At 44.2% G+C, this 15,902-nt stretch overlaps 1 protein-coding gene across 8 annotated transcripts in view; it reads right to left on the bottom strand.

The window, feature by feature from the left end:
* Positions 1–577: 577 nt before the first annotated feature.
* CARHSP1 (calcium regulated heat stable protein 1) overlaps positions 578–15,902 on the bottom strand; it is a 39,879-nt gene continuing 24,554 nt past the window's right edge. For all 8 annotated transcript variants that reach the window (XM_076350811.1, XM_076350814.1, XM_076350808.1 and 5 more), the window contains 2 exons: positions 15,170–15,292; positions 578–2,356 (listed from right to left, as the gene is read on the bottom strand). In XM_076350811.1, coding sequence (XP_076206926.1) covers positions 2,194–2,356; positions 15,170–15,292 — 286 coding nt within the window. In that variant the 3' untranslated portion in view covers positions 578–2,193. The remainder of the gene's footprint in view (positions 2,357–15,169; positions 15,293–15,902) is intronic.

Below are 15,902 nucleotides of genomic sequence, written 5' to 3'. Positions count from 1 at the left end.
AAGAAACAGAAAACAGAACCAAGCAACCCACAATGCCTAGTCCCTTCTTCCCATCTTTCTTACTTTCTCTAGTGTGAGTTTAAACAAACAGGGCAGGCTCAGTCCTTCCTGCCCTCGGCCGCTCCTGCTCAGGTCCCATCCCCTGAAGCCTGACTAAAGCTTTGCTGCAACACCTTGGAATAGCGGCTGCTCTCTCGGGAGCCCCTTCTGAAACGTTCTGGCCTTCCTGCCCCAAGTTTCAGACAAAACGACCAGGCTGTGCTGTCCCTCCCTCTTACCCCCTACTATATGTTAATATAACTAATAGCTAATATTAAATATCATGTAATGAAAATAAATGTATTTACAGAAGTAGTAGTATATATTATACGCTAACCTATTAAGCGGCTAGAAAACTTGCTAAGTTACTCCTTAATTGTTCTGGTAATGCCAGTCAGTTGGTATTACAACGCTTTTTAAAAAAAACTTTTAAATATCATCATACAGGTGTGCATATGCAGGCACCTGCATTCTCCTCTGTCTTTAATGCTAATCATCTTCAACGCCGACTACGCAGAGAGCAGACTGAAGACATACGTTACAGCATTATAATGGTCGCATTTATTGTAACGGAAGCAGTGTGTGATATTCCAACAAGCTGGATAGTGTTAAAACCACAACTACTACGTCTTACGGTTAATAAAAACCCCCGCTACAGGCTGGTCATTATCGTACGCTACAGTGTAATACAGGCACAGCTGAGGTAAAACGAGCCATCACAGCAGTTACTAACCTCCACACATCTGTGCTCTCCCCAGGTCAGACCCCGGAACGGATCACCTGCTGCAAAAGGGTCTTAAGACATTTCATGACAGCGAGCGCCCATTGTTAAAACTGCAAAGAGGCAACTGAAGTTACACCGTTTCACAAAACTAACAGAAGAGTAGCATGCCATCGTTTGTTTTTTTTTTTTTATTTGCAAAGTCAATAAAAATCCACTGTTAGGAACAGAATAGAGAAAAATGCTTCATTTGAAAAAAAGATGTGGAAGGCGAACAGGAACAGAACTAACTCAGTTGCACTACAACTACGTGAAATCTTGCAGGCAGAGAAGAGTCAGGGCACGGGTGACAATATCACATCCTACCAAGCAAGTTTTCCAGGGAAACAGCTGCAGAATCTACTTCACCAAGACAGCTGAGCCTATTAAGTAACTCGCACAGTATTTTATACACAGTCATCTGAACAGCATGTAAGTTGCTTTTCAGAAGTACAGTTATTCTGCCTGCCCAGTGAAATACCGTGGCAGACTTTCAACTATATGCAGTCAAGAAGGTAATCTTCAGCTTTGCCTAAATTCAGACATAGTCAGAGGCTATGAAGTATCCACTACTCTACGGCTTTCTACCACTTACTTTGAAGCAAATTTCTTAAATTTTGGTTTGTTTTGTTTGTTTTTTTTTTTTTAATACTGGCCTATAAAATCTGTTGCTAGTCAACCATCAAGGCACCTAAGTAAATTCACAAACAATCCAGGCTTTAAAACCACAATATTCCACACGTATGCAGACGTGCCGTTTGCAAACGGTGCACCTGAAGGGCACCCAGCCGTGGCCATCGGAGCGTAACCACCAGATGGAGATTTTCCACCCTGCAGCAGCTGCTCTGCTTGTGAACTTCCTTCCACAAGCAAAACAAATCGCAGCAATGAACACCTCTCTCTCCCAAGCCAAGGCATTCAGGCATGTTACCAGCAATAAGCATACTCCAACTCTTACACAAGAGCAGCTCAAGGGAACACAGTGCTCACGCACGTCTAGGGCCTCGGAGTCATGCCTCTGCTACGGCCGTCCACGCTAGAAGAGCTCTCCTTCAAACCTCTCCCCCATTCCCCTGGGCATTTCTGGAATCAGTTCACAAGATAAAAGAAAAACCAAACCTCCCCCCTCCACCAAGCACACAAACTAGGTCTCTTTAAAATATGTTTTTTGTAAACACATTACAATAGATATTTTTCATTAGCATCTGAATTGCCTTTTTTTTTTTTTAATTAGAGGCCAGCTGTAAAAATGGTAATTTTGGCCTACTTCTGCTTTATTGACAATGCGGAACTTCCTCCCGCACAATACGTAGAATATTCTTAGGACGGGTCCCCTGCAGCCAGTTGTTGAGCAGTGACGATGCAGGCAGCGGCCGCACTCCCTCCGGGACACCTCAGGAGCTGATGACGTGCCCCGACCAGGTCTCGTGCTTGGTTCCAGGAGCTAGATGGGTAATCACCACCTCCACCGCCTGAAGCTTCTCGTTCTTCGGTGGGATGGTGCACATCTTGTAGGTGACCTCATCGCCTGCCACGGGAACATACTCGCCTTCGATACTGTGGAGGGGAAGCTTCAGTTAATCATAAATCACATAAACGCTCTTACTCTTTTGCAACTTACTTAAATTTTTATCATAATGATTATCTTAGGTTCTCAAGATACTTCAGGTTTTTTTAGAGAGCCCATCACCCACCGAAGCTTGAGGTTGGTTTTAGTTGCCTTGCAGCAAAATCTTATGAAAACACTGTAAACACCACCACCCTAAAAAACCCAAACAAACAAGCAAAAACAAACACAAAAAACCCCACACTCTAACATGCCTTAAAAAATAATCAGCTGAGCGCGGCCTTGGACAACATTGCTGTGAACCATGCAACCACCTCTTACTCACCGGCAGCACTAGAGGGCAGGGCTGACACTGTTTGGCGCTTCACTTGGGAGTTTGTTTTTTTAAACTATAGGAAGTTGATTCCCCCCCCTCTTCTCACGCTTCTGAAGCTCTTCCCCCCACCCCCCCCTTTTTTCTTTTTTTAAAGAAGGATTGTACCATGTCAGTCATTGATTTTATCTTTAGGTTACTCCACCATAACATAGTTCATCTGAGGTACGGAAAAAAAAAAAAAGCCCAAGTAAGACACCATGTGGACTACTTCAAAATGACTTGCTGTGAAAAGAGAGAGTTCTGTGACCCTGACATGTTACACTGCAGAAACTCTCCTCCAGCATCCAGCACTTAGGAAGATTTCCAAGAGTCGCTCACTCCTAACCTAGCCTCTACCAGCATGATGACATGGGATGCTGGAGAACTCGCACTGTGCATTTGTTACTGCAGGCGAGTCCTTACCTGGAAACAGTGGGAAATGGCAAAAGGGCTGTCACCTTCTGTACAGAACTATGTACTGATGAAACAGAGAACTGCAAAGGGTAGCAGCATTCCTCACTTCTACCGCTGCGTTCAAGATGAGAGCTTTTTAATAAAAATCCCAGCATGCGCCAACGAAGACAAGCAGAAATGCCTTCCAACCTGCATTGCCGTGATTCTCTGACAGTAGAAAGGATGCTACTTTACCTTTCTTCAAACATACCTATGCGATCCCATGCTCAGGTTCCCCTTCTCTGACAACCTAGGCTCTAGGTTTCTTCTTGTTTGAGGGATTTTTCAGTGTTTCTCAGCAGCATTTGTATTTGTGAACAGATAAACACCATTGAGTTTATTTGCCTTCACTGAGAGCATACTGGGAACATACTCACACCACCCAGGAATTTTACCCCACAAGTGCTTCTGTTATTGCAGGGACCTAAGATTTTAGCAGTGCCCTTCGTATCCACTCTCATCTTGTGACCCATTATTGTTATGGCTTTTCTATTGCAGGAAAGACTGGCAGGACTGATAGGAGGCAAATATACCATCACTTACTGAAGTTGTAACTTCACATCAGATTTTGCCTCTCCCCCCAGTTCTGCAAAACTGCTTCAGCTTCATCTCCTGCACTGCTTCTCCCCCACCCTTCCCCCTTTAAGGGCTGCCTCAGCTTCTGCTCCCCTCCAACTTGTGCATCACGACTGCTGCTCAGGGAGCTGGTGCATCGGGCTGTGGCTGAGCAGAAGCAGCCTGTACTCAGGGATGAGACGGGGTAAGCAGGCATGCACAGGGGAAGCTAAAACTGACCCATAAATTATAACTTCTCCCATGGGAAATTCAGAAGAAAAGTCATTGTTTGCTAACTGATTGTATCAACATGATATTGAAAATGTTCCTGTATCTAAATATGGATTCTAAAACCTGCTACGAGGAGTTAAAGGCATTCCCAAGGCCTGTGGCTTGAAACACATGTCCTTCAGACTTTATTTCCCTGGGCTAAACCCTACTCCAGCGCTGCCTGTGACTGCGGGAATCAGACCCAAGAGGGCATGTTCTAAGCTGAACTCTTCAGAGCAGTGCCTGGGAAAATGGCAGTAAATTGAAGGCAGAAAAAAATATTTACAGAAAAGTCAAGATAAAGCCTCCTTCATCAGACCTGACAGCCCTTTCCTCCCCACGCAGGCTGATCCGACTGACCTTTATTTACTTCCAAAGTCTCCAGGCCAACCTGTCAGCCCAGCCCTGTATCACACTGGACAGACTATGTCCAAGCTCCCACGTCTAGTCTCTTGCTGTGGCTGTCCTCTTCAGTTATCGCCTTCACTTATACCCCACCTCCCCCATTTCTAACAAGTTTAAGATTTCTTCAGGTGTGAAGGGGTTGCACACCCAATACTTACTGTCCTTTCAGGAACAGAGATTAGTTTTCCTTTTTTACTGCCAGAGGAATTTGCCACCAAATTCTCTGCAGCTTACCCTGACTTTGAAACAGAAGATTTCAAGCAAGGATGAGAAGATGCTACTTGTACTGTCTCAGAGCCTGACAAGTGGACATGAAGCCCCAAGAAGAGACACAAGAGAGGGTCAAACCACGAGTGAAAATAGGAATGCCATGTAAAAAAGTGACATGATCTTTCCCACTTGAATCTCTTGAATGATCCCTTGTTGCCAAAAAAAATGTTGCTATTGAGCTAAAACCACATTCCCATGAGCAGTAACTCGCAACACAACCCATGCAGAATGTCAGTCCCACCTGAGGAAGGTAGCATCTTCCAGTGGAAGGCAACACAGCACAGACATTTTATCCACACAAAGGAACACGGGACTAGCAAAACAGTGAGCAGAAACATTTCCTAGCTCAGATCTAATGAACATAGACAACACGAGCCGAAGCGGAAAGTCTACACTGATTCAAGTACAGCTCAGCCACTGGAACAAGTCATAATGAAACATGTTTCTTCATGTGGCCTTAAGCACTGGGACCAGCTGTGGACACTGTTTCAGGGAGCACAGGCAGAGCAGTTACATGGGGCTGGAACTAAAGCAGCATCTCCTCTTGACATTACAGCCGCCCACTCCACAGCCCCAGGTATTGCCTTTGATTCCTGCACAGAGGATGAACACGCACAGCGAGCGGTGAGCTCAGAGTCACCACTTTGCAGGCATCAAATGAAACGGATGCCCTGCCCAGGAAGGGATCTCATGTTTGGCTGAAAGGTTTTTTTTGACTAACAGGAACCTTACATGTTCTTTAAAAGCTCCTGTAAAACAGGATGAGACGCAGTTAGCGAAATAAACATTTGCAATCTGCAAAAGATATCAGTAGGTATGGTTAATGTAGAAGGAAAGTGGATTCACAACATCTCATGAAGCTCCAAAGACATGCCAATACACAAAGGCAGTGTTTTAAGCTCCCAAAAACCAGAGATAAATTAGTTATCCCTTGAATTTTCAAATTCAAGTGAGGAAGAAGTACAGCTTGAGTGCTAAAAAAGATGGGGGTTTTGTTGGGGTGTTTGGTTTGAAATTGAAATACGAATATATACCAGGATGGGTTCTGGTAAGAAAGGGGTTGTAGGTGTACTGGTAACCAAAGTGGTCCCATTTTTTCAAGAAATCAAGAACAAGTGAATCAGTACACACACAGAAACGGTATGCCCAACGGGCTGCAGTCAGGGAGAGGAGAAGCAAAGGGACTGACCCAGGCTGGAGGACACACTCTCAGCTATCACTGAGAGCCACTGCATCCCTCAGCACTTATTAGATGACTGGTTGGAGTACCGTCTACAGCCCCTGGTCTGCACAGGAAAAAACAAAACAAACCATTTGCTGACCCAAATTTCTTACACTTGAATCATGAGGTTAATTACTCCTATTCCTTCCTCTAAACAGATGACATCAGCCCCAAAATCTGCACAGCCCTAAGCGCTACCCAGAAAGGTACACTTTTTCTCCACCAGAAAGCACTTCTTACAGGACCGAACACTACGCTGACAGCGTCAGATCCTTTCTTGTATTTTTTCCCTTATCCAAACTGACACTGCAAGAGACTGAAGCTTGTGATGAAACCTCATTCAACCCCAACACGGCTTCTTCTCGTCCCCTAGTTTGTCTTATTTCTTTCCTTGCTTCTTGAGGTGACCTTACCTCATCAAGACCAGGCCTGTCCTTTGCACAGCTGTCTAAAAAGGTTGTGGCCACACAAACAGCTCGAATTTCATTTTATGCTTTTGGCCTTTAAACTTTTCTCCCACAGATCAGATGTTCTTTTCTTTCCTGCAGCTTTCTGATTACCAGTTACTCATGGTGCCTACCGAATATGAAATTATTAACTCATTGCCCCCAGTGCACATGAAAAGCGAGAGGACAAAGGTCTTAGTTTGCAGCCTGAGTAAACCTGTTTGAACAGTGTTCCCAGCACAGTGTTTGCCCACCAAATGCTGCTTCTGGCATAGATGCAGACTTACTCCAGCATTGTTATCGCTATGTGATGCTTAGAAGCAGGAACAAACAACATCCAGATTGTGCAGTACTTCTGGTGGTGTCAAGAACGAACAATATAATGGCCCTTGAAAGGTAATGACATGGTATGACACTGGAGGCACAGCCCTACACAAAGCTGCAGGAAGATCCTCCATCAGGAAGCAATTGTCTTAAGCTCTGGGAGGGAAATGAACTGGAAAAGATCAGAGAAAGTAAACAGAGATCTTGGAACAGATTCAGCCTACAACAGCCACTCTATATACAATATAAGTTACCTGGATAATTTGGTAGAAGTTGTTAAACATGGACTTTTTTTCATGTTCTATATTGATTAAATATTTTTAGATCTGTATTTTTTACTTTTACCCTAACTATATATTAAGTGTTGATCTGGAGGAAGATGGAAATTTTCACTGCTATTTAACAGATTGGTAGGCATGTTCTGTTAAAAATAATGGATACCTATGTATCCAGGAACTTTAAGACGCTTCGACAAATTAAGCTAAAAATAGGAAATGCTTTCCTGATGTTAGTGTCAGAGTGAGACACAACAGAGTGAGTTTTAGATTATCCAGCAACTCCCATTTCCCAGCTCAGCGCCAGTCTGGTACAGTGGAGCATTTTATCCTGCACTATTTTTAGGGAACTGGGAGGTTATTAGGAAATTACCTAAATAAGGAATGTTCTAGTTCTTCCTTCTCACAGCTGCTATTCATATTCCAGGGCTCTAGTTAAACCTCTTGGGACAAAGACTAAGTCACATGGAAACATTTTTGAACAAGAGTTTTCAGTGAATTCAGAGCCTTGCTGGTCAACAAGCCTGCCATGGATCACACCACATAGCCGCTGCCCATGGATCAATGGGCTGTATTATCTTGTGGGCTTCTTAAAGCTCATTTAACACCGCAACACACCTCCCAGGAAACCCGTATTTTTATTAAACAGCAGGCCATGACAGAGTAATGAACTATTACGAGTTACTAATCCTGAAAGCCCTCCCCTGCAGTCCCGGGGTAAGCTCAGAGCTCCAGCATTCATCAGCAAAGCCAGCGATGACCTTATCAAGCCGGCTGGCAGGCAAAGCAGGGCTGCCTCTCACCCACCAGTCACACTCGTAACTGGGACAGACAAGTGTGAAAGAGGTCCAGACACTGAAGAATCCCAGCTGTTAATATCCAAGGTCTCTACTACGGGATTGCCCTGGTCTCTGTGCCATTGCAAAGAGATCTTCCCAGGAGCTGCGCTGTCTAGGGACAGAAGCTGCATTTCCCTCCCAGCACACTAGATGCATCATCCTCTTGCCCAGTTCTCTACTGAGATCTCTAGTCATGGTTTTTGAATCCACGTTCAGGGATGGTTATGGCTCTGTATCTACTTTCAGCAGCTAGTTCAACACCAGGCAGCACACCACGCACCATGAGGAAGAAACTGGTGATCACAAGAGGCAGAGCTTTCCAAGGATGCCTATGTGGACTCAGTCAGAGGTACAGAAGATGCCTGTTCCTGCAAGCATCCAACTTGGATCCTGTCACAATAATACCTACTGTTTGCATCTGGAAACCAAAGCCCAGGGCAGTTATGTTCTGTGCTCACTAACCACAAAGAACCTCCATCCTTGGGTGGCCACAGTTGTCTTCAATGCCCACTGCCTGGCTTGCAGGTAGAGTAAAAGTCTTGGCTTTGACCTATTATGGTTTGTATCATTTAGGTGGAGATTCTGGGAAGGTTTTGCTACAATCACGACCACAGCAAGCTGGCTCTTCTGCATGTACCAGTGCAACATGTGAGTTTTCTGAGCCAACTGCGGGGGGGGGTGGGGAACCCTTAGGAAAAGGCTATCCATGTTCTATTCATTTCCAAACCCCTCTCAAGTAAGATCTGGTATTCTGCTGCCTCTCCTCCCCACCCCAGATAATCTGCTTATTTCAGACACTTCAACAGATGCAGCAAGGTACCAGAAAGGGAGCATGTCAGGAAGGAAGTGTGCAGCCCAAAGCAGGTAAGTCATCAAGTGCTTTAAGTATTTCGAAGGAAATCAGAAAGCTCAGATTTGGTTTCCCAGCAGCCCCAGAGCAGTCGGTTGCAGCCAGCAGAAACTGTTTTCTGCTTTGAAAAGGCAGAGAGGCTGGAAAGGTTCGTCCTCTCAGCTCAGATTCAGCTCTGGTTTTTTATAATTATCAGTTAATTTCCAACTCATATTGTTACACTCTACCAGAAGAACAGCTTCACAGAAGAGCCAGAAGAGATGTGGCACTAACACTTTGCATTAAACATAGTGACCTGGCAGAAAATCAGAGGAAAGAAAGGAGCATGAAAAGATGATCTCTCCATGGACATGAAAAGCTCAAAGCCAGCTCCTCAATGCAGCAGGATAGCAGCAGGGACACAGCTGGGTTCCTCCCTGCAGGAAGATGCAGCTGATAGTACATCTCCAGCATAGCCAGAAACTGGGATGCAACAGCGGAGTGGGACCGTATCCCCACCTGGGAGCCCACTGAGAGACCACTGCTGTTCTGTTCAGTACTCCTGAGTTACAGGCACTATAAGCATAATCTCCTGAGATCACAACACAACGCACAAGCAAAGCACAGCAAACTCAGGATCCCTCCAGGGACCCAAGGGTGCTGTGTGTCAACGTCCCGGGGGAAGTATAGCGTCAATTCTCCAAAGCCATCATTAAGCATGGGGTCAGGAATCCAGCCTGAAGGACAGCCTGAAGGCCTCTCTGCAATGCAGCATTTTCCCCTTCAGAGCCAAGTACTAGCAAACTGCAGAAAACCCACAAGCACTGTGCACGTTTTTTCTGTTCCATTAAATCAGCTACTTTTGCAAAATAAAAATCTTTAAAAAAACAAGAGTGTGGTCATTCATTCGTCACTGCTCTCTAGTGAGCTACCTCCTTGCCTTGCCCTTGCAGCTCCACAGGCTTCAGGCCAGATCCCCATCAAATGCAAAAGCCCAGAGAGTAAACGAGTATCCATCATGCGCCCACTCCCAAATACACTGGGAAAGCAGAAGAGTGGGATTTTTACACAGTCCTCTAAAGCACATCATTTGATCTGCCGCTACAGGCATGCACACCCCACCTCCCCCCATCCCCCTTGCTCCGTGCCCTCAGGACCCCCCTTTGGAAGGCGAGCTGATATGAACCTGTCTGTACAGGCAGCCATTCCCCAGCACAAGGCGGGGGACCTCAACCGCCAGCACTGCAGGGATTCCCCATCTGCTCTCTGGAAACATGCCACACCTAGAGAAGAGTGGCAAGAGGGTGAAACTGAAGCCACCAGAGCCGTTACATTTCAGTAACAGCCACACCGGCTGGTATTTGTGAGAGCTGATTTACTCCCGCTATGAAACAGCAGCAGAGGAGGCAAGATAGAGGAGGATACAGTTCTCAGCACCGATGCTACAATAACACCATCAATTTGAATCATGATACAGGCTGGTGGAAATGAAAGCATTAGCACTACATGTCACTATTAAAAACGTAATTAAGGGCTTTTTAAAAATTTCACTCCAGGCAAATGAATTTGCTTTTGCTTCCAGCTTTCCAGAGACATTATCTGGAATTACCATCTCAGCGACTCCTCCATCCCATGTTTGCCAGCTAGGGTTTTACACTCACTACTAGCAAGCACATTTTGTTTTCTGTTCTGGAGAAGGGTGAAGCATTGAACTGAGAAAAACAAAATCTGATCACATTCAACAACCATAACGTTTTCCTGGTACAATTGTTTATACCAACTTGAGAAGTGTTTCCAATAAACACCAGGAAGCAGGCCTCGCTGTGCATGCAATGCAGAAAGCGGCAGTGAGCCTGTGGCTGGGTGGCAGGGCTGCGACAGCTTTCTTGCTGCGCCAGGCCACGCGTCCGCAGGCAGGAATGGCCGCTCAGGTCGGCATGTGTGAGCTGGCTCTAATCTGTCCATCTCAAGCATCGACAGTGTTGCAGTTGTGGTACAGGGTTTCCGCCGCAGACGCTTTACCCGCAGACTGACCCAAGAAAGTGCCATGAGTGTTGCCAGGAAGCTGCCGCCACCTGCGGCGACTGTCACCGGAGCTGCCACCATGCCTCTACCTGCCGCATGAGGACAGCTCAAAAGGAAACGCTACCACCTACCAGCGTCAGCATTTCCAGAGAACTCCAGGCTGCCCTCGTTAATTGTACAGTTTTGTACATTTGTACCTAATCAGTTAAAAAGGAGAAGTGGCCCCACACGAGTGTTATCAAAATCCAAACCAGATCTTCTCTGCAGTCTTCAGAGCCACTCGTTAAAACAGATAAAGGTGTTTTTTTGTCTGTGTGGCTTTAAAACCTGCATTTCAAACTGGCATTTCTTATACTGTATATCTACCCACACACACCTGACAAGTCCAACTTCACAGTAACACAGCTTTGCTGCAAGTTCCACTCGTAAAACATGTCCACATGCCCACATTCACCTTAAACTCTCGCACAGATACTGAAATTTAAAATTTTGCGGATGCCAAGCAAAGAAGCTTTTGAATGCCACATATATTTGGCCTTATTTTTAGGCTAATGCTCACTTATGGAAATGCCACGCTAAGTGTTATTATCTTACAAAAATAAATGGAAAGCTATGGGAAACAGACATCCCATTTTACAGAAGACATTTTCATTGAAGTGTGACATTTTTATTTTTATTACAGCTCCCCAAAGCTTAGGGAAGAAAAAAATTTAATTCCTCAAATTAAATTTTTATGTTTAAAATCATATTAATCTGCAAGATAGGCAGCTGGACCCAATGCTCAAGACCTTCACTAATCATCACAGCTTAGTGATGAACACAGAGGAACAGTCTATCTTGCCGAATCCAAACTAGCGTACCATTTTATCCACATTCCTGAAATCCTAGCTTTCAGGCAGAATTGATTCAGGAGAAACAATCCTCTTTCATTTCACAAGTAGATGCCTATACCGCACTGAGTCAGTGAACAGATTGACGTCGCTCTCACATTCAGGTTTAACTGAGTAAAATAGGTAGAAAAGAATGGCATGATAAACATAAGCAGTATCTCAAAAGTCACACTACGCAAACCAGAGTGATTGGAGCCCCCTGAGCCACAGTGATGGTTACAGAATGCTGCCGCAATAAGCAATTGCCATTAATAAAGAGCAATGTTTCTAACTCACTGCGAAATAATCTGAAATGAAAGGCATTATTAATCCGTCTTTCCAGTGCTGCCTTGCATCAGAATTAAGACAGTGATACCATCACCCTCCAGCACTAAAAGCTGTTTCCAAAAATTCAAATACACTCAGACTAATTAAAGAACACAATGTACTGAAACCTTCAGTACTTCAATAATAGCACTTTTTACTAATAGGTTGAGGCAGAAACATCAGCTGTTTTTGAATTTAAGTTTTGAGACAGTACCTACATAAGAAACATTTAAAACAGTGGCCCAGTCCTGGTTTAATAGAAAAAAAAACAAACAACTGTTGGCTTCAAAGGAGCAGAACTAAGCCTAGAAAAGTTGCACAAAGCATGTCCTTCAGTCCTCCAAAATTCATATGAACTAACCTTGCTAAAATGTTTCTGAAAGAGCAAGGAAAACAGTCTTTGAACACATAAATGACAGTCTTAAAGAGGAAAGACATCATTTAACTGCTGTGGAGATGGAAGGAGGAGTGAAGGGCCATATTGCAAGCAAGGGAGACGTCTGCTAAATATCAGAAACAATTAAGAGCCAGGTCTGTTAATTACAGGAAGAGATCGCCCAGGGAGGCAGTGGACCCCCAGCACTCGAATTGTTAAGAGTGCGTTGGGTAAAGCATTTGCCAGAAAGGCACAAGCACCTTCCAGCAGTGGACAGGGTAGAGGAGGTCCCCTCCAATCTTCTCATCTACAGTAAACTTGAGAGCTGCCATACTGGAGAAAGACTGCAGCGTACTGCAGCATGGCATACAGAGACAGTTCCCCACCCGTGTGATCTTTAGATTGAAATAAAGTAAGTAAAAATGAAGAGAAGCAGCCCGGTCCAGCAGGTAGGGCACTAAGTTGAGACCTGGGAAGCCGGAGCTCAGGCTGAGACCTGAGCGGGCCAGAGCCTGTCACCCCCTGCCCACGCAGCAGCTCTCCCCCTCTCATCGTTCATCTGCTCCAGCTTTCCTGTGCAGGGGCCATTTGAGGGCACGGCTGGGTGAGGGCGAGAGCAAGCAGAGAACTGGACACACGTCAGCAAAATAAACATGCTGAAAATACATCAAGAAGTGTGGTTGCCCATGAACTTTTACAACCTTGGTGACTCATTCAATAGTGTTTTTAGGATAGACCAAGTGGGTGGAAGAAAGTGGAGGGTGGCACGCCAAATTCAGGGCACAATTACTCAAATATAGCTTATTGATGGCTCACAGGCAAAGCATTTTGAAAGCATACGGGATCAATACACCAACTAGCACAGCCGACAAGAGGGGACCTCTAGTACAGACCACCAAAAATCACAGCAGACAAAAAATGTTTTTCATAATGTCATAAAGGATTTCAGTGTAGGAGACATATGGGAGTCTTAAATAGCCAAACAGAAAAACATCACTGGAGTTTAAGAATTATAGCTGATTGGAGGGGGATTGAGGGTAGGAGCAGTTAGTGTACCCAGCATCAAGTACTGGGGGTTGGGCCCAGAGAGAAAGATGTGTTGGGCCATGGGATAGGAACTGGGGAACACCTGAAAGAGTAGTTCACATTTTGTATAGACAAACAAAGGGCAGCCCCAATCAAAAAGTTATCTCTAGGGTTTTAAAAGGGTTAATTTCACATAACTGAAGAAAATTTTACTGAACTAATTGGAAGAGAAAACGTGGAGGAAAAAAACAAGACTGAAAATAGGCAGTTCTTTAAAAAGAATTCATTAGAGGGCTGGGAATTCATGTTTCTGTGAGAGGGCTGTTTTAACTAAACCCTTGCTGATCAGTAACTGTATAGGTCAGACTAGATGTTCACAGTAAAACTTTTAAATTGTAACATAAGAAATGTTTTTAAGTTATTCAGGAAATAAGGAGAAATTGTGCATTTGTATTAGACGAACAAAAAGGAAGATATTAAATAACATTTCCTTGGGTTGAACATGTAAGTCAGAGCACTCAGCCCATTTGCACTCAAGAGTCCTAAAAAGCTTTGGCTCGCCAATACCCATCATGCAGTAACATTTCAGAAAACTGTAAGAAGGCCCATGTGCTCCTTCTCCAAGGACACATGCTACACACACAAGCAGGAAAGACAGCTGGGGCAACGTGAGTAACTTTAGTAAGGCTTTTGTTGACTTATCACTAGATAACCACTCCAAACAACAGATAAGGATTATACAGCTTCAACACGGTAAACAATATGTAGACTAAAAACTGGTGATAGATCTAAAAGAGGTTATTGGAGAATAAACATTGAGCAATCTTAATGCATGCCCTCAGAACCCAGTTTCAGCCCCCGTGCTGGTCAACACCTCAATCTAGAAACAAATACAGAATTGTCTATTAAACCTTGCAGATTAGCCAAGCAATAAATAACAAAGACAGTGCAGTCACAGAGCGTGATCTGGACCCCCGGCAGGCAGGGCCTATTCAAGTAAGATGTGCTGCAGTGCAACCAAATATGAAGTCATACATCTAGGAACAAGGAATGCAAACACTGCTGTCGGGGGTGCCCGACTGCATCTGGGACTGCACCAAACTCTGACGCTGCAAAGGATACCGAGGTCAGAGCAGATAAGCAACTCAGCAAAAGACTAGGGATGAGAGGGCTAATGCGACTATGGGATGTACAGAAAGAGAAACGGAGCAGGAGTCTGGAGGAGATTTTATCTCCATATACTGGAAGTTATGTGTACAGTGTATTGTTTTAAAATGATATTTAAATTCTACAGCACACTTAGAAGAGAGACTGGAAAGACTGTTTTAGGCTGGAGAAAAAATTCTCAGTGAGGGACTTGAAAAGCTTAATCTGTTTAGCTTATCAAAAGGTAGATTCAGACTCAGAGGCGATGGTTCTCAGTTTGTTCAAGGCAAAAAAGTGGAGGTAGTAATGAACCCTTTAACAGAGAAAGCTTTAGCTAGAAACTGCTCAAAACTGAAGCTAGATAAATTCAAGGAAGTAATAAAGTATGACTTTTCTTAACAGTAAAGGTAATTAACCTTTAGTTTAACAATGGTACAAGCAGTACAAAGTAAAAGTAGTAAATTTTCAGTGTTATAAATCTCTAAATTAAAGCTGAATACTGCACAGATGATTTGCTTCAGGTAAATGCAAGTTTCTGGGTCTGGGTGAAACCACACAGCTTATTCTAAGAGATTTGACAGAATCATCTTGTAGTTTTTAACTCAACAGATTTATAGTAATACAGGAAAAGAACAGCATAATCTATCGCTGCCAGTAACATCTGCATAACTCCTCTTTGCTGAGGTAAGGATGATGGATCATAAACCATTTTTGTATCTGAAACGTCAAAAGCATTTGGTAATTTAGGCAAACCAAAGCTCCAGCCTTCCTCGGCCACCCAGACGACTTACTCCGAGATGTGTACGAAGATGTCAGGCCCTCCATCTGCAGGGGTAATGAAGCCATGGCCTTTGGAGCGACAGAAGCATTTACAGACACCTTTGTAGATGGGACCCTCTGATGCTCTCACAGTTCTGCAAAAGAAAGCACAAAAAGAGCAGTTCATTGCTGAGCACAAATGCGACAGCTTCCAGGTGTGTCAGCCAGAGCACACTAAGCAAACGGGCACAATGATCCAAATACTCACTCCCAGCGAGTATACTCCTCTGTAACAACTGCTTAATACTCAGTTTCATACACTGCACATGTTTTGCTGTAGCCTTTTTAAGGAAGATAAAGATGATGAAGATGTTTGCTAGCATTATAATCCATCAGTCGCCATCTTGAATCCATCTGCTGTATCACCCTGCCAAATTTTCTTTTGGACACTATACTAAATGTAAGCATCTTATACCTTTCATGAGTTCGGGAGTACCAAAAAGCACCTAGGTGGTGTATGCGCTTTCACAAATTTAACAGTAAGCATGTGTATGTAGTATCGAGAGAATGCAGTGCATAGAGACATGTATAAATGCGTACACATGTATGTATATACACACATACACACACACCCTCCTGCATGCATGCCTATTGTTATCCTGCCAGACTAGGATCCAGGGAAGCCAGTATTTCACCTCCAAATGACTCCAGCAGGCTACGAAGCCTAACTGGTATGCATAACACCAAGACTCAAGACTGATCTCC

The sequence above is a fragment of the Aptenodytes patagonicus genome, chromosome 13 (assembly GCF_965638725.1).
Source record: "Aptenodytes patagonicus chromosome 13, bAptPat1.pri.cur, whole genome shotgun sequence".
Lineage (NCBI taxonomy): Eukaryota > Metazoa > Chordata > Aves > Sphenisciformes > Spheniscidae > Aptenodytes > Aptenodytes patagonicus.
Note: the sequence above shows the minus strand (reverse complement) of the source record. Positions and strands in the feature narration are given on the sequence as shown.